This window comes from Rana temporaria, chromosome 11 (assembly GCF_905171775.1).
Source record: "Rana temporaria chromosome 11, aRanTem1.1, whole genome shotgun sequence".
Lineage (NCBI taxonomy): Eukaryota > Metazoa > Chordata > Amphibia > Anura > Ranidae > Rana > Rana temporaria.
In genome coordinates, this window is record NC_053499.1 from 130,253,363 (window position 1) to 130,275,480 (window position 22,118).

Consider the following 22,118-nt stretch of genomic DNA (forward strand, 5'->3'; position numbering starts at 1 on the left):
AGTCCACCAGAGCCCCCTATAGTAAAATGCTGGGCCTTGTAGTCCACCAGAGCCCCCTATAGTAAAATGCTGGGCCTTGTAGTCCACCAGAGCCCCCTATAGTAACATGCTGGTCATTGTAGTCCACCAATGCCCCTATAGTAAAATACTGGGCCTTGTAGTCCACCAGAGCCCCTATAGTAAAATGCTGGGCCTTGTAGTCCACCAATGCCTCCTATAGTAAAATGCTGGGCCTTGTAGTCCACCAGAGCCCCCTATAGTAAAATGCTGGGCCTTGTAGTCCACCAGAGCCCCCTATAGTAAAATGCTGGTCATTGTAGTCCACCAATGCCTCTATAGTAAAATACTGGGCCTTGTAGTCCACCAATGCCTCTATAGTAAAATGCACCAATGCTGTAGTGTCTGTGTGTATTGTGTAGTGGTCTGTGGGTAGTTTATTGTGTAGCGGTCAGTGTTTATTGTGTAATGGTCTGTGGGTAGTTTATTGTGTAGTGGTCTGTGTGTATTGTATAGCGGTCTGTGGGTTGTTTATTGTGTAGCGGTCTGTGGGTAGTTTATTGTGTAGTGGTCTGTGTGTATTGTATAGCGGTCTGTGGGTTGTTTATTGTGTAATGGGTTGTTTATTGTGTAGCGGTCAGTGTGTGTATTGTGTAGCGGTCAGTGTGTGTATTGTGTAGCGGTCAGTGTGTGTATTGTGTAGCGGTCTGTGGGTAGTGTATTGTGTAGCGGTCTGTGGGTAGTGTATTGTGTAGCGGTCAGTGGGTAGTGTATTGTGTAGCGGTCTGTGGGTAGTGTATTGTGTAGCGGTCAGTGGGTAGTGTATTGTGTAGCGGTCTGTGGGTAGTGTATTGTGTAGCGGTCTGTGGGTAGTGTATTGTGTAGTGGTCTGTGGGTAGTGTATTGTGTAGCGGTCTGTGGGTAGTGTATTGTGTAGCGGTCTGTGGGTAGTGTATTGTGTAGCGGTCAGTGTGTGTATTGTGTAGCGGTCTGTGGGTAGTGTATTGTGTAGCGGTCAGTGTGTGTATTGTGTAGCGGTCAGTGTGTGTATTGTGTAGCGGTCAGTGTGTGTATTGTGTAGCGGTCTGTGGGTAGTGTATTGTGTAGCGGTCAGTGTGTGTATTGTATAGCGGTCTGTGTGTGTATTGTGTAGCGGTCTGTGGGTAGTGTATTGTGTAGCGGTCTGTGTGTGTATTGTGTAGCGGTCTGTGGGTAGTGTATTGTGTAGCGGTCAGTGTGTGTATTGTGTAGCGGTCAGTGTGTGTATTGTGTAACTGTCAGTGTGTGTATTGCATAGCGGTCTGTGGGTAGTTTATTGTGTAGCGGTCAGTGTGTAGCGGTCTGGGGGGGGGCGCCACAGGATTAGCTCGCACAGGGCGCCTGAACACCTAAGGCCGGCCCTGGTTGTACATAGAACAATATCGGACCTCTGAAAAATATAAGGGTGCATATGTACTCAGTACTTGGTTTGAGCCCCTTTTGCAGAAATTACTGCCTCAATGTGGTGTGGCATGGAAGCTATCAGCCTGTGGCACTGCTGAGGTGTTATGGAAGACCAGGATGCTTCAATAGTGGTCTTCAGCTCCTCTGCATTGTTCGGTCTCATGCCTCTCATCTTTCTCTTGGCAATGCCCCATAGATTCTCTATGGGGTTTAGGTCAGGTGAGTTTGCTGGCCAATCAAGCACAGTAATCCCACAGTCATTGAATCAGGTTTTGGTGCTTTTGGCAGTGTGGGCAGGTGCCATATTCTGCTGGAAAATGAAGTCAGCATTCCTATAGAGCTCGTCTGCGGAAGGAAGTAAGAAGTGCTCCAAAATCTCCTGGTAGATGGCTGCGGTGACCCCGGACTTAATGAAGCACAGTGGACCAACACCAGCAGATGACCTGTAGCCAATGGCTCCCGCTGCTATCAGTCTATCCCATGAGGACCCAAGACAGCAGCTGGAGCTGCTGTGCTCGTCCCCGTCCTTGGAATGCTTGGGTTTAGGTAAGTAAAAGGGGGGGCTCTGGGGGGCAGCTGCATCACAAAAGGTTTTTCACCTTAATGCATAGAATGCATTAAGGTTAAAAACCGTGATGGTTTACAGCCCTTTTTAATATAAGACCTGGTCTTATTTTCCGGGAAACACAGTATGATACACTAACTCTAGCACCTACATAGGAGGGCGCGACATACATAAAGTGTAAGTCTTGAATGAAAACATTAATAAACAGACACCACAGCATTCTATTTAATTTAAAACAGTGTTTTGCAGTACTATGTAATGTTTAGCTTGGCAGAGGCATGTAAATCAGAAGTAACACATTGGTGTTTTAGCTCTGCCTGGAATACAACTAAATGCAGTAAATAAACATTTCAGTCTTATGATTATTAACTCCAAGTTAATGTCCACAGGCTTGGCAAAATGAGTTTATATCTTGGGACCCAGCTAATTACTGTGGAATTGAGAAGATCTTGATTCCTGGCACACGTTTTTGGTTACCCGACCTCTACATTTATGAACTGTAAGTGATACACACATTTCTGAGCCACTTTGTTATAGATTTGTGTGAATTAAGATCATGTTTCTTCATCAAATTTAGTTTATATTACCAACAGACAAGCTGCCAATCTGCTGTAGAATACCCTGCTACAAAATAGGATTAATTGGTTACTTCTTAATTTAAAGCTTTTCTGTCCTGGGGAAACAAAATAACCTGATGCCTCTATACCACAACTGGGATGAGGTTTGGTGTTGGTACACAGGATTTAGTTTCCTGCAATAGTAATGCTCGCTAAACTTACCAATTTTTTTGTCTACAGAACATTGTTCCAGTACTGCTGTGTAACAATCAGTTTGCTTTTTTGAGTGGTTTCTCAAGTGATAATGTCCTATCAATGCCACTCTTGTTTAGTTTTTTTCTTATGCCAGACCCATGATCAGAGATGTTATCAAGTACAAGAGATGCCACACTTCCTTAGATGTCATCCTGGGATTTTCTGCAACTGGTTTGATGTCTGTAAGGTGTTTAATCTGGTTAGGGAGTCTCCAAACAATACCATTTAGATAAGATAGTAGATCCAAATCTTGTAAAAAAGGTGCTTTTATTCATACATTGCAGTGGAGAGACACAACACACAGATATCCAGCTCTGCTAAGTTGAATGAAGAAGGAAGTATTTTTGAGGTTACATCTACAGGCTATACAATTTTATACATATGAATATGCATAAGATATGGGTGTGTGTTAAGTATATTCTAGGTGTGATCGTATAGCTTGTCTTATGTCAGACCCATGATCATAGATGTTATCAAGTACAAGAGATGCCACACTTCCTTAGATGTCATCCTGGGATTTTCTGCAACTGGTTTGATGTCTGTAAGGTGTTTAATCTGGTTAGGGAGTCTCCAAACAATACCATTTAGATAAGATAGTAGATCCAAATCTTGTAAAAAAAAAAGGTGCTTTTATTCATACATTGCAGTGGAGAGACACAACACACAGATATCCAGCTCTGCTAAGTTGAATGAAGAAGGAAGTATTTTTGAGGTTACATCTACAGGCTATACAATTTTATACATATGAATATGCATAAGATATGGGTGTGTGTTAAGTATATTCTAGGTGTGATCGTATAGCTTGTCTTATGTCAGACCCATGATCATAGATGTTATCAAGTACAAGAGATGCCACACTTCCTTAGATGTCATCCTGGGATTTTCTGCAACTGGTTTGATGTCTGTAAGGTGTTTAATCTGGTTAGGGAGTCTCCAAACAATACCATTTAGATAAGATAGTAGATCCAAATCTTGTAAAAAAAGGTGCTTTTATTCATACATTGCAGTGGAGAGACACAACACACAGATATCCAGCTCTGCTAAGTTGAATGAAGAAGGAAGTATTTTTGAGGTTACATCTACAGGCTATACAATTTTATACATATGAATATGCATAAGATATGGGTGTGTGTTAAGTATATTCTAGGTGTGATCGTATAGTTTGTCCAATCAGCATTTATATCTTCTTAGTAACAAGCAAACAGTTAAGTAGGTGGTAACATAATGTGACTGATAGAAAGTGGAATGAAAAACGTCCGCCGCCATGGCAGTTCTGGATCAGACTAACTAGTTAAGACAACTAGATAAGACAGTACATTCTCGGAGCAGAAAGGGAGTAGTCTGTTGGTTCTTATCTGGAGGTGAAGATCATCATAGACTGAAAATGTTGTGTCTAAAAAGAGAGACAAGCAAGTGCATTACAAATTCTTAAAGTGATAGTCTTAAAAAGATTAGCTTGTGGGGATCACCTTTTCTGGAAAATAAGGTCAGCATTCTGGTAGTTTCTTTTACATCTTGAGGGTTGCCAGGTTTATTAAGCAGAGGTTTGTAAAATCATGAAAACAAACAAAAAACAGTAAAGTTAAAAACTCAACATTATTAGACCCCTATGATTATACTAATTTCCCTCCTCTTGACTCCAATGGAGGGGTTACTACCATATCTTCCCTACCTAGTATGATACCACAGGGTCCACAGTACTACTTTACATCTAAGCTAAAGCTCTTCTAATGCCCTGTACACACGATCGGATTTTATGATCGTGTGTAGCCTCATCTGAGTTTTTTCATCGGAAATTCTGATGAATTTCATCGTACTTTAGATATAGAACATGTTCTAGATTTTTCCGATGGAATTCCGTGATGTGATTTGGCCGATCGTGTGTATGCGGCATTAGGGTGTATGTGGATATAGATACATATCTTTACTCATTTGTATCACCCATCTCTGCATCATATGACTATCAGATAACTCTCTATTTCTTACTTGTGGTCATCTTCTTCAGTTCTAACTGCCATTGAAGTAATTCTTGTATTTCACATTTAGCATACCTAAAAAAAAAAAAAATAAGCAAACAGTCCTTTAACGATGATTACTATGAGGACAAAAATAAATAAATATCTGTTGAATCCTTAAAAAATTACGATTTTTAAACAAAATGGAATCTGGGTTTGTCCTATTTCCTATCATAATGATACATTGTATATCTTTTTCCCTTGCTAAACATGGGGATATTCCCAAGGGCCTTTAAGTTACATTTAAAATAAAAAGTATTTTCATAATAAAAGAACATTTGTGGTAATTCTGGACATACTAGCTTTTGGGCAGCTTTATATTGCTTAAAATGCAGCATGTAGGTAAAGAGGTTTAACATCTGGGGCCTTGTTAGGGCCAATTTCTGGCTTTGCTCATAAGGATACAGTTTTCCAGGTTTTAAATTAATGGGGGGAAAAAATATATGTTGTGTGCCTTTTCAAATTGTCTGGCCTATGCAAATAGATCCAGCAATTACTCAAATTACTCCTTATGCCTGTTAGCATGTGTAATTTGTACAGGTGATTTTCCTCTATAGCCTTGACTGCTAAGATCCAGCTAAGGCATAACAGTAGTTTTCTCATCTTTTGAAATTATCTGTACTTTCTTGCAATGGTTGGCATGTATCCACGTCACTTTACAGCTTTAGCAGTTGTCAGGAGCACTTGGAAGGGTCCTTCAAACGTTGGTTTCAATGGTACGTCCACATGTTCTTTTACTAGGATCCAATCACCTGGTTGTAAATCATGTGTTTCCGTTACTTGATCTGGACTTAAACAAGCTTGTGCATCGCAGTTAGTTGCTTGTGTAGCGCCTGGTTACTTCAAAGTACCGGTGCTATTTAAATTTAGAAAGAGATCAGAGTGAAGTTAAACTCTGATCTGGTTAAAATGCTCAAATTGGGTCTCTGTCTCAGCTTGCCTGTGCTGTGGGCTCATCCTGTTGTGCTGGGTTGTTCTTCCCACCCCAGGGCAGTAGGTGGCAGCAGTGGAGTCAAGGTTTGGGTGCTCTTCCCCAGCAGCCAATCAGGAGGGTTGAGCCTCGCTGTGCATGCTGGGGGAGGGTATTTATGGGGCAGACACCATTGGTTCTGGGTTCGTCTTCAAGTCTTGCCTACACACCATCAGTTAAAAATCCGTTCGTGTCAGAACGTGGTGACGTAAAACACTACGACGTGCTGAGAAAAATGAAGTTCAGTGTTTCCGAGCATGCGTCGACTTGATTCTGAGCATGTGTGCATTTTTAATCGATGGACTTGCCCACAGACGATCGTTTTTTTCTATCGGTTTTTTAACCATCAGATAATTTTAAAACCGGTTCTAAGTTTTTTCACCGATGGGAAAAAAACGATGGGGCCCACACATGATCGGTTCGTCCGATGAAAAACGGTCCATCGGACCGTTTCCATCAGACGAACCGATCGTGTGTACGCAGCATTACACTTACACCTAGACGAAAAGAGATTTCTTCTCCAAATACAGAAAGGTTTCTTCACAGTAAGAGCTGTGAAAATGTGGAATAGACTCCCTCCAGAGGTGGTTCTGGACAACTCAGTAGATTGCTTTAAAAAAAGACCTGAATTATTTCCTAAATGTACATAATATTACTGGATACTAACATTTATAGGTAAAGTTGATCCAGGGAATATCCGATATCCATATAGGGGGGATCATGAAAGATTTTTTCCCCTGCTGTAGCAAATTGGATCATTCTTTGCTGGGGTTTTTTGCCTGCCTTTGGATCAACTGTGGGTATAGAATTGTGTATATGATATTTTTTTTTCCTTATTTTTTGTTTTTATTAGTTGAACTAGATGGACTTGTGTCTTTTTTCAACCTGACTAACTATGTAATATTCCATGGGTACAGGCCTGGTCCATAAGGGTTATGCTGAACACCTTGGATCCAAAAGTCACCGGAGTCATGGATTACAGCAGTGGTTCTCAACCTCAGTCCTCAAGTACCCCCAATGGGCCACGTTTTCAGGTTTTCCTTTACTTTGCACAGCTGCTTTAAATCAATATTAATTACTTCAAATTCATAAGAGCTATTTTTTCTAAGGGAAGTTCCCAAAATGTGGCCCATTGGGGGTACTTGAGGACTTATTTCAGGAGTTATTCATTTTAGTAAGTATTCTTTACAGGAGGCACACCTTTCATTGTTTTAATTTTTGTGACAGTAGCTTTAATAACTCTCTATTAATACTAGTAATCTAACTTAAATGAAATAATTTCCATTTGTTGTTTTTCTGATGTTACCTTTTTTATTATGTAGGACAGATTCTGAAAACAGTGTTCCTGTCATTCCATTCTACACTGTTACAAATAAGGGGACAATTATTAACGCTAAACCAATACGGATTGTTAGCTCCTGCAATCTAGACATCTTCAAGTTCCCCTTTGATCAACAGATATGCAGTTTGACCTTTGGGTCATACGTTCATTCAGGTAACTTCATTTTCTTGGTAACTAGACATTCCTGACCGATTTACGCTGATGCAATGCATGCTAAGAATGTTAAAAGAGGGCATAGTTTAGTGCATTGATGTTCAATTTACCTAACATACGGTCCGGACATTACTAAGGGGACACACGTAATATTTAGAGAATGTAATGATACAGAAAGCTGGGAGGGACTGCAGACATACAACAGGAAATGGTCAAGGACTATAGGCAAGCTATAAGAGATGGTCAAAGAATGTGAACATGCTGCAAGAGACGGTCAGAAAATGTGAATATGCTGCATGAGATAACCAGAGAATGTGAACATGCTGCGGAAGATGGTCAGAGAATGTGAACATGCTACAGTAGTTGGTCAGAGAATGGGAATATGCTGCCGGAGGTGGTCAGAGAATGAGAACATGCCGCAGGAGATGGTCAGAGAATGGGAATATGCTGCCGGAGATTGTCAGAGAATGAGAACATGCCGCAGGAGATGGTCAGAGAATGAGAACATGCCGCAGGAGATGGTCAGAGAATGGGAACATGCTGCAGGAGATGGTCAGAGAATGGGAACATGCCACAGGAGATGGTCATAGAATGGGAACATGCCACAGGAGATGGTCATAGAATGGGAACATGCCACAGGAGGATGGTCAGAGAATGGGAACATGCCACAGGAGGATGGTCAGAGAATGGGAACATGCTGCAGGAGATGGTCAGAGAATGGGAACATGCTGCAGGAGATGGTCAGAGAATGGGAACATGCCACAGGAGATGGTCATAGAATGGGAACATGCCACAGGAGGATGGTCAGATGGAGCCAAGTCGCAATGGTGACTTCTGTGTCCGGTATATGTCACAGTCATGCCACTGCCATGAGTGGAGGGAGATGAATCACTCCGCCAGAGAAGGGAATATGTAGACTGGGACTTGAGCCAGCATGCGGAGCAGCATGTAAGCGACACCCGAAATAGAAAAAATAGTCCCTCCCACACACCCACAAGAACATCAATATGATGGTACTCAGAAAGACGAAAAACCCTCAGATAAGTCAGAGCAGAGGGGAGTGGGGGTTGGGGGGTGCTGGCTGGAGAAGGACTTTTATTTTTTATTCTGCATTCTTTTATTCTCTGATTGTCTGGGCCCTCCTGCTGGCCGGGCCCAGTACAACAGGGCCAGTTGTACTGGCTTATCAGCGGCCCTGGAAAGCAGCATATAGACAGAGGTACTGAGGCTCCCAAGTGTTTACTGTTTAAATGAGAACAATAATCATTATTTGGAATCTCTAACAGTTCTGGGTCAATGTTATTTTCCATTTTTATACTTTATACATGTAGCGCTACCCCCCGCAGGAGCCGCTGGTTATAGATGGGATGGCGCGTGACCTCTGTGAGCGTCTAGGGGTAGATGATGATGAGAGCAGCAATGACGGAATGTCCAAACAGCAGGTGTCTTTCTTGTGCTTTTTATTCTTGCCCAACACGGCAAACAGTAAACTTGAGGTAGACAGGTAAAATATGGGTGAGGAGGAGAATTGCAGATTCAGGCCTAACAGCAACGGAAACAATCCTGCTTCCAGCTATACTTTATCTTCGTCGCCACTCCAGCCGGAGTGGGTATAGTGTACCTGGACAGGCCTCTCACACCGACCTGGCAGCCAGGGTATCACTCGGAATACCGAGAAGAAACAAGCCTCTGCCACACACTTGGTAGGAATAAGAATCAGAGTGGTGCCTCTGCCACAGGCCCCTTCTCTGGAATGTAGATAGTGGAGTAAATCTTGCTCAGCAATATTAATGCCCAAATCAACCTCAGGTAGTTTTCTTATTTTGGGGTCACCGACTGACAGGTTGCTGACATCCAACCTCTCAGTGTCCGGTCACCCTGATCCCCGATGAATTGTCGAGGCACTGTTGGATTGCCTGCCTCTCTTGGCTCTCCTCAGGCTGACTCCTCACCGTACAGCTATCTCGCTTAGGATCTCTCCTCAGAACTTGGGAACCCAGTCGATCACTGGGGCCCCGCCACAGCTTCAGTTGTCCCGGGCCAACATGGTCCCGGAACCAAGAACACCGCGTAGCTCGTGCGCCCCGGCCTTGTAAGCCATATCGCCGGGGCCCGTGATGTGTGGTCACCCTGAAGGTGGGTGCCACACCCGGAACAAGACCCCGTCTAATGGCGTCTGCTCCAGAAGTACCCTCCCCCAGCATGCCCCGCGACGGAAAAACCCTCCCGATTGGCTGCTGGCAGGAGGCACTCCAGCCTAAACTCCACTGCCGCCACCTGCCGCCCGGGGTGGTAAAGCACCCCAGGAACACAGAATGAACCGACAGTACAGCCCAGCTGAGAAGAATTTGGACAAATTACTTGGATGAGAGTTAACTAACTCTCTCATCCCCCTCTAAATTTAGAAAAGCACCTGGACTGAAAGTACACAGGCGCTACACACATTTTAAGCTTTATGTACTGTATTTTTACAGTTAATATAAATGTTTGTTTTACAAATCAATTTAATAAAGGGTGCACGCATAAGACAAGATATGAGTGAACACAGCATAAGCGGTTTTTGCAGGCTTTCCAGAGTGGCAGAGCCCTGAGTATCATTTAGATGACATATATAAAGACCTTTGGAAAGTTGAAACCAATAATGAGGTTGGGCTACAAAGTAAAATGTGGACCTAAGAATGGAGACTTTATCACTCATAAAGCTCTAAAAAGTTTCAAGGCTCCAGGACCCAGACAAGAACTTATTCAAGGTTAACTAAAACCTTAGAGCACCTTTCCATGTGTATGTGGGATACCTAGGTGACAAATATTCACCATCTAAAATCCTGCCTGCCAGTGCACACTATATACTTCAGACTGGTGGACTCTCTACCCTATACCACTACTACTTGTCTATACATGACCTATCCCAAACCACTGTAACATGCACACTGTGTTATATATTTATACCACTAGGAGGCTTTAAAGCAATTATTTGTTTCCTCCCATTTAACAAACAAAAAAAAAAAAGCGCGGTGACGTACAACAGCACTATAAAGGGGAAGTTCCATTTAGATGGCGCCATCCTTTGGGCTGCTTTTGCTGATTTTGTGTTAGTAAACGTTTGGTGAGAGACGATTCGCGCTTTTCAGTCTTCGTATGTTTCAGTCTGTTACAGCGTGACGAATGACAAACGCTAGTTTTACCGGAACGAGTGCTCCCGTCTCATAACTTGCTTCTGAGCATGCGTGTTTTTTTCATGTCGTTAAAGCCTACACACGACCGTTTTTCACGACATGTAAAACGACAATGTGAAAAACGACAAAAAAAAAATTAGAGCATGTTCTAAATTTTTAATGGCCATTTTTCACGTCGCAAAAAATGCTCTGGAGCCTACACACGATCGTTTTTAATAACCATTTTAAAAAATTTAATTTTTCACGTCATGAAAAACGGTCGTGTGTAAGGCCTAGTACACACGAGAGGATTTATCCTCCGGACCGTTTCCGCGGATAAATCCTCTGGCGGATTTTGATCTGATGGTTGTACTAACCATCAGATCAAAATCCGCGCAGAATTCCCTCCGCGGTGACGTGTTGCGCCGTCGCCGCGATGATGACGCGGCGACGTGCGCGACGCTGTAATATAAGGACTTCCACGCATGCGTCGAATCATTACGACGCATGCGAGGGATGGAATCGGACGGATTGATCCGGTGAGTCTGTACAGACCACCGGATCAATCCGCTGGACTGGATTCCAGCGGATAGATTTCTTAGCATGCTAAGAAATTTTGATCCACTGGAAATCCATCGGCCCGAAAAATATCCGCGGATAAATATCCGCTGGATCGTACACACCAGCGGATCTATCCGCTGAAACCGGTCCGCGGATAAATTACCGCGGATAGATCCTCTCGTGTGTACGGGGCCTTAGCGGCATCATTGAAGATGATGCTGTAATTACTTCTCAAAAAAATGTCAAGGTCTCATTCTAAGCATCTAGCATTGCTGTGGTCCTCTACTGTGAGCACACTGAATCTGAACATAAATCAATGCATGGATCCTGAGTTTCGAACCAGATTAAATTGTCTATAAAAGTGGATTGGGACTTGTTTGTTATAAATGGATGACCAAAAAATGTACCCATCTTTACTAGAACAACTGTTTGCAGCTGTTCACCACATCAACCCCATCTGATTGTAATGAGGCATTCAGCACACATACATTGAAATGATCGGTCTGCTTTGTTATAGAACAGGGGGTGTTTGGTTGCATGCCTTTTTCATCTAACTGGATAAAGTCTTCAACTAATCCAGAGCTTGGTGTTGGGTTAGTTACATTTTGTTCTGAATGTGGTATGAACAATGTGTGATAAACATAATAACAATAAACTAGATAATAAACATTACAATTATTTTGTGCTATGTTTGAATGCAGTTAATGAGATGATCATGTCAGCCAAATCCAATTCCAGCGTGGTCAACATGAACTCACAGAGCATCTTCGTCAGTAAAGGAGACTGGAATTTGGTGAATGTCAATGTGGAAAATGGAAATTTTACAGGAGTCCATCAAGTTTTCAGTTCAGTTAAACATCAGGTACAATATCCACCTACATATAAACAGGGCCATGGATAAATCCATGGTAAAAAAACCAAGCTTACTTACCGACCAGCTTGCAGACAACCAATTAAACCTGTCTAACAGTATGCGTTAAAAAACAGGGATTTAGTCAGGACGCATTTGCAAATGCACGCGTAAGCCACAGAGCCACGCCACATCACCCTCGTATCTGTGGTACCTAACTCTAATGCCGCGTACACGCGATCAGTTCATCTGATGAAAACGGTCTGATGGGGGAGCTGCGGTGGCTCAACGCGATTGGCACTGCGCTGACAAGCCATTCACCTCTGCAGCTAGGGGTTCGGATCCCGGTCTCAGCTACATGTGAATTGAGTTTGGTGGTCTCAGCCCGGCTCCCGGTGGGTGCGCTATGCGAGGTAAGCCTGCGCTTAGCACGCCCACCCCCTCCTACAAAAACCACCACACTTACACGCACTCGAAATTGGGTTAACATGCACGCACTTTGACCATGCGGTCTCTAAAAAGAGAGGCGAAGGACTAACGGGGCTGGTTGAGCGGGCTAGATCCTCTCACTCCCTTATAGGGAGTCCCTCTGCCCCGTTGGGCTTCAAAGCGGAGCAGGTAGGGCGGGCTGTGTGGGAGGACCCCCGCACACACCCACCATTGCCACCCGGGGCATGGAGAAAGGTGGCAGATTGCCTCTGGGGGAGGCCTGCCTACTCCCAACTCCTGCAGTCCGGCTCCTCTCTCGAGTACACGCACAAAATACACTTTAAAAAAAAAAAAAAAAGAAAACGGTCTGATGAACCGTTTTTATCAGACGAACCGATCGGGTGTGGGCCCCATCGTTTTTTTATCCATCAGTCAAAAAACTAGAAACTTGTTTTAAAATTATCTGATGGTTAAAAAACCAATAGAAAAAAAAACAATCGTCTGTGGGTACGTCCATCGGTTAAAAATCCACGCATGCTCAGAATCAAGTCGACGCAATGCTCGGAAGCATTGAACTTAATTTTTCACAGCACGTCGTTGTGTTTTACGTCACCGCGTTGGACACGATCGGATTTTTAACCGATGGTGTGTAGACACGACTGATCATCAGTCAGCTTCATCGGATATCTGATAAAAAAATCCATCAGACCGTTTTCATCAGATGAACTGACCGTGTGTACAGGACATTACTAATGAGAGTCCCCACAATGGAGGCACATACATTCTGATGGAAAGGTGAGGACAATATCCACCTACAGTTTTATTTTTATTTATGTGGGCTAAATTTCAGATGTGAAGCTTCAACGCATTAAGTCCTATGTCAGTTTGCAGTTTCCTAGATAGACTGATTGATGAATAACTGATCTGACTGATAAAATCCTATTATTTGCTCTGGGTTACTGCACTGGAATGTTATATTCCAGTGGTCTCTTTGATTCATGCCAATTCTCTCTGGAGAAAGATGATTGGCCAGGAAACGTACTATTGTTTTTCCTTGTATAGGTCAGCACCCTCAGTCTTACTCCTCCATACAGCATAGGTCCAAAAATGCAAGTTTGTAATTTTACTGGAAAGATTGTTAATTTTCTAAGATTTGTATGCCCAGCCAGTCATTATGATTTGCAGGTAGGCAGGGGCGGACTGACCATTGAGGCACTCGGGCACTGCCCGAGGGGCCCATGCCACTAGGGGGCCCCATCAGGGTTGCCAGGCTCAGTAAAACCAGGGACAGTATGTAAAAATCTGTGTTTTTTTAACATCTGTCCCTGATATGTCCAAAACCGACATGCTTTTGATGTGAAAATCCTGAGATTTTAGCTGCCCCACCTCTGCACTGCCTCCTGGCTTGGTGGCCATTTGTAAGCCCGGGGGCCCCATAATCTTCTTTTGCCCGGGGGCCCCATGAGTTGTCAGTCCGCCCCTGCAGGTAGGTTAAGATTGTCAGAAATTATGATTTGTACAACATACTGATTTGGGGGTGAGGCAGAAGCAAACTCATAGGAGAAACTTGTAGCTGTAGTCAATGGCAACAAAGCAAGGCTCATCTCTCAAATAAAGCAAGCAATCAGATTGGTTGCCATAGGTAAATTATTTGTTTTGCACATTTTTCTTTGCTTAGTTTTTGTAAACCAGCCTGAGCCTGAGTATGCTAGAATGGTTTTATAAATAGACAGCAACAGTTTATCAGCTATTGCTACATGTTCCATATAGATAAATCCTACCAGAAAACATTTATTATTCTCTGACCTCCCAATTACTGTAAGGGGAAACTTAGGGTTCCCTTTTAAGTGGTAAAGACATGTAGTCTTAGTGAACACGAAAGAAGCATTGCACGTGCTTGTATAACACAACTGGCTGGTCAATCTGGCACATATAAAGCAGACAAGCATTGTGCCATGTACAAATTAGGCTGCATTCACACCTGAGCGTCGGTCGTTTTTTCCGGCGTTTTGTCGCGCGTATTCATGCTTATTTGCGCGTTTGCATACAGCGTCGTCCAACATTTTTGTACTTCGACGTTTTTTATTTTAGCCAATAGAAAAAATGATCATCTTTTCATCACTTGTTGCTATGTTGGTAGATTTGTTTAATCTTCTGCCTGGGTAAAAAGTTCTATTGATTAAAGCGACGAAACGCCCGTAGCAAATGCTCGTTGTCGCGCATGTCGCTTGAATCAAGCGTTTCCATTACTTTCTATGGGAAATGGAAACGCTCAAATACGCCCAAACTGCCCGATACGCACGACAAAAAAGGGTCCGGAACTTGTTTGAGCTTCAGTCGTTCGGCGTCAGGCGTATCGGCGTGCAGATGTGAACCATCTCCATAGGGTATAATGTATTTTTTCCCCTCTAGCGTATTTGAGCGTCGCGCTTCAGGCGACAAAACTCTCAGGTGTGAATGCAGCCTAAAGCTGCATTCACACCTCCGCGACAAGATACGCTGCGTACGCGGCGTATTTTGCCGCGAGTGTGTAACTTTTTTTTTTTTTAACAAAGTCTTCCCATTGCTTTGTATGGCCGAACGCCAATGCCGCCTTAAAAAAAAGGGTCCGGGACTTTTTTCAGGCGGCAGGCGTACGAAGTCTATGAGATGTGAACTCATAGACAGCAATGGGAATTCTCCCCTCCAGCGGCACGAGCGTCCGGCGTCGGGCGTTTTGTCGCGGAGGTGTGAATGGGGTGTTAGCCCCCATTCACACCTAGGTGTTTTGTCGCCTATAGTGTGACGCCGCAGCAGCCCTGAGACGCCAGAGGGATGATTTAACATGCACCTCTATGGAGATGGTTCACATCTCCACGCCGAACGCCGAACGCTGTACGCCTGCCGCCTGAAAAAAAGTCCCGGACCTTTTTTTCAGGCGGCTTTCGGCGTTCGGCATAGGAGATGGGAACCATCACCTAAGAGGGGGTCAAGGCTGCATTCACAATCGCGGCGTTTTGTCGCCGCAAATCGCGGTACAAAACGCCGCAATTTGTCTCCGCAATTCGCGGGACAAAACGCTGCGATTTTGTACGCCTAGGTGTGAATGCAGCCTCAGCAAGTGGAAGCAGCACATCAATTAGGAAAGCATGTGAAAATTTGGATCTATGGTTGGTTCTGAGAACAGATAAGCACAGGTGCCAAGCCTCAGTGATCTGCCAAGCAATAGGCAGCCTTATTATTCCACCATTTCCAGTCTTCCACCCTCAAGATGTACAGTAAAACTGCTGCAGATATAATTACAGAGTAGTGCAAGGAGAATATCGCTTGCAGTTGTGTGGAGAGCAGTCAGAAGCTGTCTTTCCATATTAGAACATAGAATGTGTTTGTCACCATTGTATTATTTGTGTGTTCTGTTTTTGGATAGTAAGTGTATGTTCAGGAGTGTAAACAGCTACATTGGAGATTTGTTTGGGAGTTGTTTTGCATCATTCCTATTTCTGGTTAGACAAGTGCGAACTTCTACTATCACTCCTACTCCCATGCCTGGAAAAGGAATCACCTATTGTCTAGGCGGCAAGGTTGCTCCTGAGGTTTCTAGGGGTTCATTGAGCAGTGAGAAATGGTGATTGATCTCCTACCTACACTGACCGCCAAAGCAGGAGACACAATTTTCACTGCCTGCATTCTGTTCTGTTATTATTTATACATTTTTTGTCTAATGCTAAAAAATTTGTTGTATAGAGCACGAGGGTCTTAAAAAGGTCTCCCCTGGGTGTCAAATATGCTACGTATGTCATATTTATATTTAAGACATTTTACAATTTAGTGATCACGCTAATCACGCTACCGCAAACTGTACGTAAAATAATTTTTAGCAGATATTCCCCAAGAACAGAAAAATATTTGAAGGGTTCCTCCAGGTTAAAAAGGTTGAGAAAGGCCAGTCTAGGTGGGAAAATGCAACATATCAGCTGGATTCAGCTAGCATTTGACATATATTTGAGACATATTGGAGTCCCTTTTAAATTTCATCTGAACTTTTGTTCTGTCTTCCTTCAAAGCTAATTTTGCATTTCCCTTGACTTGTATGTATAGGAAAAAAAAGTTATGATACTTTGCAAACAAATGCCCATTTATAAAAGCTCTTTATGAGTTGGCAGGGGTAGAACTGAGCCTAGAGAACTGAAGCTGGAACTACAGTACCATATGTCAGTAATCTGACAATGTTTCCATTGGTTATTCACAATACACTTACTTATTTCTCAAACTCTGATGCCTCGTACACACAACCTGTTTTCCCGTCGGGAAAACTGCCATGACCGCTTTTGGCCTGGGAAAACTGGCCATGTGTATGCTCCATGGCAGTTTTCCAGATGAAAAATTAGAACATGTTTTCTTTCCCCCTACACTGGCCGTGTAGGGGGAAAAAGCAGGTTCTCGGCTTTCCCCTCGGTTTTCCCCGTGGACTTTTTAACGCCGGGAAAACCGATCGTGTGTACGGGGCATGAGAATTCCACCAAGATGTTAATGAAACCCATGGCTACTATAGACCAGACTACATTTTAAACTATGCCAAATTTTATAATAACTTAAACTTTACTGGTACAAGGATTGTGACTTCCTAGAGGGGAGAAGGTCAATCAGCAAAAAAAATGGGAATGGCTTGTTCTGTTATAATATTAACTTATTGGGCACGAGGATCCAAAGGTATAAAAAAAGTGATTCTCATTTGTGGACACGTTGTTTCTTGATAATATATACATTGTTTTTCATTGTCTTTGCAGATAACCATAAAACGAGCTCCAATCGTTTATATAATAAGTTTAATTGTCCCAGCATGTTTCTTGGTAATCTTGGATATTTTCAGTATGTTCATTGAGTTGGGGGCTGGGGAGCGACTTGGCTTTAAAATAACCGTGGTTTTGGGATTCTCTGTGCTTCTGCTGATCCTTAACAACATGCTTCCCAATTCCGACAACCCACCAGTACTAGGTATGTGTTCTGTTTGCAATCTGCTTTCTCATAACATTTTGATTTACTATCTGTGTCCTCTTCAAAAAATTCTCTATGATAAATGTGATTTTGATAACAGTTTTTTTTTTATCCTTAACTGAAAATTCTTCTTGATTGCATTTTTTTTTTAAGTGTATTTTTGTGCGTGTACTCGAGAGAGGAGCCGGACTGCAGGAGTTGGGAGTAGGCAGGCCTCCCCCAGAGGCAATCTGCCACCTTTCTCCATGCCCCGGGTGGCAATGGCGGGTGTGTGAGGGGGTCCTCCCACACAGCCCAGCCTACCTGCTCCGCTTTGAAGCCCAACGGGGCAGAGGGACTCCCTATAAGGGAGTGAGAGGATTTGCCCGCTCAACCAGCCCCGTTAGTCCTTCGCCTCTCTTTTTTAGAGACCGCGTGGTCAAAGTGCGTGCATGTTAACCCAATTTCGAGTGCGTGTAAGTGTGTCTAGATACGCGAATTCCCGAACGTACCCGCGGCCGACGCAGTAAAGTTACAACGTTTACGTTAGGCTTGTCCCTGCGTAAAGTTGCCTCTGGGTATATGAGGCGCAATCAATGTTAAGTATGGCCGTCATTCCCGCGTCTAAATTTAAAAATTTACGTTGTTTGCGTAAGTCGTCTGTGAATGGGGCTGGACGCCATTTATATTCACGTCGAAACCAATGATGTCCTTGCGACGTCATTTGGAGCAATGCACCCTGGGATATTTTTCGGACGGCGCATGCGCAGTACGTTCGGCGGGGGAACGCGCTTAATTTAAATGCTATACGCCCCCTACCCGCCTGATTTGAATTAGGCTGGCTTGCGCCGGGTGATTTACGCTACGCCGCCGCAACTTTACAGGCAAGTGCTTTGTGAATAAAGCACTTGCCTGGAAAACTTGCGGCGGCGTATTGTAAAGGAGATACGTTACGCCCGCACAGTTTTGCGCGATTCTACGAGAATCTGCCCCTATAACTTTTGCGCAAACCAATCAATAAACACTTTTTGCAATATTTTTTTACGAAAAATATGTAGAACAATACGTATCGGCCTAAACTGAGGAAAAAAAACGTTTTTTTATATATTTTTGGGGGATATTTATTATAGCAAAAAGTAAAACATATCATTTTTTTTCAAAATTGTCGCTCTATTTTTGTTTATAGCGCAAAAACTAAAAACCGCAGAGGTGATCAAATACCACCAAAAGGAAAAAAGGGATGCCAATTTTGTTTGGGAGCCACGTCGCACGACCGTGCAATTGTCAGTTAAAGCGACGGAGTGCCGAATCGCAAAAAGTGCTCTGGTCTTTGACCAGCAATATGGTCCGGGGGTTAAGTGGTTAGCCGATGGTGTGTAGGCGTGACGGACCATCAGTCAGCTTCATCGGTTAACCGATGAAAACGGTCCATCGGTCCGTTCTCATCGGATGGACCGATCGTGTGTACGTGGCATAAGTAGTTGCAATTATATGTACAGTTTTATTAACATATGTCAAAGTGGATCAAGCAATAATATTTGTTTTATCCTTAAAAGTCTAGCCATTGTGTCTCACCTCCTAAACCACCCATGTGATTGAAAATCTCACTAACCAATGGTTCTCAATCATTTTAACCAGGGTCAAGTCCTGGGGAAAAAAGTGTGGGAACTCCCACCCAAGATCCACTCCCCCACCAAAAAAAAGCTCATATGCATAATTACTAAACCGCATGTTTTTTTTTTTTTCCGATCCACTGTACCTTAGTAATCCTTTATGTTACAGGCCGCTTCCTGTATATGGATTCATCGGGTAGTGTGCGGGTATTCCGTCACTTCCTCGATGCCGCAATGTTGCTCCTTTCGAAATCCTGTGATAACTCGCGGCAGACCTCCGCAATGTCTCCTGGGAACAATGACAAAAGCTCCCAGGAGACATTGCGGCATCGAGGAAGTGACGGAATACCCGCACACTACCCGATTAATCCATATACAGGAAGCGGCCAGTAACATAAAGGATTACTAAGGTTCGCCTGCCCCTGACAGTGACTCAAGTTGGGCATTGCCGCTTAGTGAGGGATTGGCTCGGGCGGCTCGGCTGCTCTAGTCCTGCAAAGGGAACTGCGTTCCTGCTGTGAAAAAAGTGCAGGAACTCCGTTCCCACGCGTTCCCGCAGGACTTGAGCCCTGATTTTAACCATTGATTTTGCATTTTATTATCATTAGCATTTTATTATCATATGCTGAATTGCACAGATTTGTGAGAGGTTACTTTAACAGAAAGCATTAAGAAAACATGTAGATACAGTTATAATTGTGTTTTGTTTGTACAGGTATCTTCTGCTGTGTGTGTATGGCTGTCATGGTCATCAGTACAATCGGTTCTATTTTTACCTCATATATGCTAATGTTGTCTGAAACTCACCCAAATGTCCCTCGCTGGATAAAAATATGGATTATGAGACGTCTTGCACGCATTCTTCTCTTCAATATGAAGGACCAAGAGAAAAATAAGCTGGCGGCAAATGAAGAAGGAAAAGGTAAGTATGCAGAACACAAAATGCCAATCATTGACAAAACAGTTGAGAAACCTTTTCCACCAATGTTTGCAAAAACAGCCAAGCTTGTATTGCCTGAGTATGTGTATCTTCAAATTACGAAAGCACAGCCAGCTCCCACTTTATAGAGAGGAGTGATGGGCAGTAATAATAGGCTTTGATGGTTGGGCGGTAGTCTTTGTACACATTTGAGGGTCCCTAGACATTATTATCCTCACACCATCCAGATTAATTAGGCTTGACTTGGTGACAACCCTTTGGGTCTGTAGGAGATCCTAACTGCTTTGCATGCACCTACATATTAGTATTTCAGAAAGTATAAACAGTCTTTTAGAACACTATAAAAAATTTAGGCTGTAATTGTCAAACATGGCAGCACTCATGACTGTGCCATTCAGTGGAGATAAATGTAGTAAAGAATGGCACCCCCGCTCAGCGCCGGTGCTACCGGTGCTGTTTACTGTATAAATGTACCTTGGTAGAAAAGGGGCTAGATTCACGTAGAATGGTGTAACTTTGTGCGGGCGTAACGTATCCTATTTACGTTACGCCTCCGCAACTTTTACAGGCAAGTGCCGTATTCTTAAAAGAAAGTTGCGGCGGCGTAGCGTAAATAGGCTGGCCTAAGCCCGCCTACTTCAAATTGTGAAGAGGTGGGCGTGTGTTATGTAAATCAGGCTTGACCCGACGTGATTGATGTTTTTCCCGAACGGAGCATGCGCCGTCCGTGGAATTTCCCAGTGTGCATTGCTCCAAAGTACGCCGCAAGGACGTCATTGGTTTCGACGTGAACGTAAATGACGTCCAGCCCCAATCACGGACGAATTACGCAAACGACGTAAAAAATTCGACGCGGGAACGACGGCCATACTTAACATTGGTACGCCGCACTTACGCCACCATATAGCAGGGGTAACTTTACGCCGGGAAAAGCCTAACGTAAACGGCGTAAATGTACTGCGTCGGCCGGGCATACGTTCGTGAATTCGCGTATCTAGCTAATTTACATATTTAGACGCGAAAATCAGCGTACACGCCCCTAGCGGCCAGCGTAAATATGCAGTTACGATCCGATGGCGTAAGAGACTTACGCCAGTCGGATCTAATGGAAATCTATGCATAACTGATTCTATGAATCAGGCGCATAGATACGACCAGCCGGACTCAGAGATACGACGGCGTATCTGGAGATACGCCGTCGTATCTCCTCTGAGAATCTGGCCCAAGGTGTTAAGCTGCTTTTGCATTGTCATAGACTCATGTTGACAGAGAAGCAATTCTGATGTGAACAAAAGCCCATCCCCACGTTGGTCTACATGTATGTCTCCCAAATGTGTAAATATAATGCAGTGTAATTAGCATAACCTATGACTTTTTTACCCTTGGAAGGAGATAGCTCTAGTGATATACATGTTCCTCTTTTATAGGTTCTGACACAAGCATGGAGATTATGGATCAGGATTCACAAGGAGAAACTATTGTCCCAATGGAAGTGAAGCTGTTGAAAAGGCTTCTGGAAGAAGTTCTGAAGATCCACAAAGAATTGATCCTCTCCAAGGAGCAGGACAATGTAAAATCAGACTGGCATTTTGCAGCAGTTGTGGTGGACCGGCTTGTCTTAATCATCTATTTAATCATTGTTATAATAATGTTTGCAGTGGTCATAAAAGTATGGTCTACATGACAAACTTGTGCAACAAAACAATATTTTTTTTAAGCTAATAATGTGGATAAATGTTGTCTTATGATAGTAAATAATTAATTTAAAGCAAAGGTACAATAAAATGGTCCTAAATCCATTCATGAATCCTCATTTTGCATTAATCAGTGTGTGTGTGTGTGTTTAATTTGTAAAACCCATCTAATTTTTTTTTTTTCCTTAAAACATGGGGCCAGATTCACAGAAGAAGTACGCCGGCCTATCTACTGATACACCGGAGTACTTTCAAATTTGCCGCATTGTATCTTTAGTTTGAATCCTCAAACCAAGATACGACGGCTTCTGGCTTCGATCCGACAGGCGTACAGCTTCGTACGCCTTCGGATCCTAGGTGCAATACTTTGGCGCCCGCTGGGTGGAGTTTGCGTCGTTTTCCTCGTCGGGTATGCTAATTAGCTTTTTACGCCGATCCACAAAGGTACGTGCGGCCGTCGCATTCTCTTACGTTGTCGCTAGTCGGCTTTTCCCAGCGTATAGTTAAAGCTGCTATTTCGTGGCGTATAGATAGACCTGCCATGTTTAAGTATGGACGTCGTTCCCACGTCGAATTTTGAAATATTTTTTTTTTAGTAAGTCGTCCGTGAATAGGAAAGGACGTAA

At 43.4% G+C, this 22,118-nt stretch overlaps 1 protein-coding gene across 1 annotated transcript in view; it reads left to right on the forward strand.

Moving 5' to 3' along the window:
* LOC120917681 (5-hydroxytryptamine receptor 3A-like) overlaps positions 1-21,599 on the forward strand; it is a 37,061-nt gene extending 15,462 nt beyond the window's left edge. The window contains exons 4-9 of the mRNA XM_040329147.1: positions 2,395-2,504; positions 7,125-7,297; positions 11,715-11,875; positions 17,059-17,266; positions 19,574-19,780; positions 21,226-21,599. Coding sequence (XP_040185081.1) covers positions 2,395-2,504; positions 7,125-7,297; positions 11,715-11,875; positions 17,059-17,266; positions 19,574-19,780; positions 21,226-21,482 — 1,116 coding nt within the window. The 3' untranslated portion in view covers positions 21,483-21,599. The remainder of the gene's footprint in view (positions 1-2,394; positions 2,505-7,124; positions 7,298-11,714; positions 11,876-17,058; positions 17,267-19,573; positions 19,781-21,225) is intronic.
* The last annotated feature ends 519 nt before the right edge of the window (positions 21,600-22,118 follow it).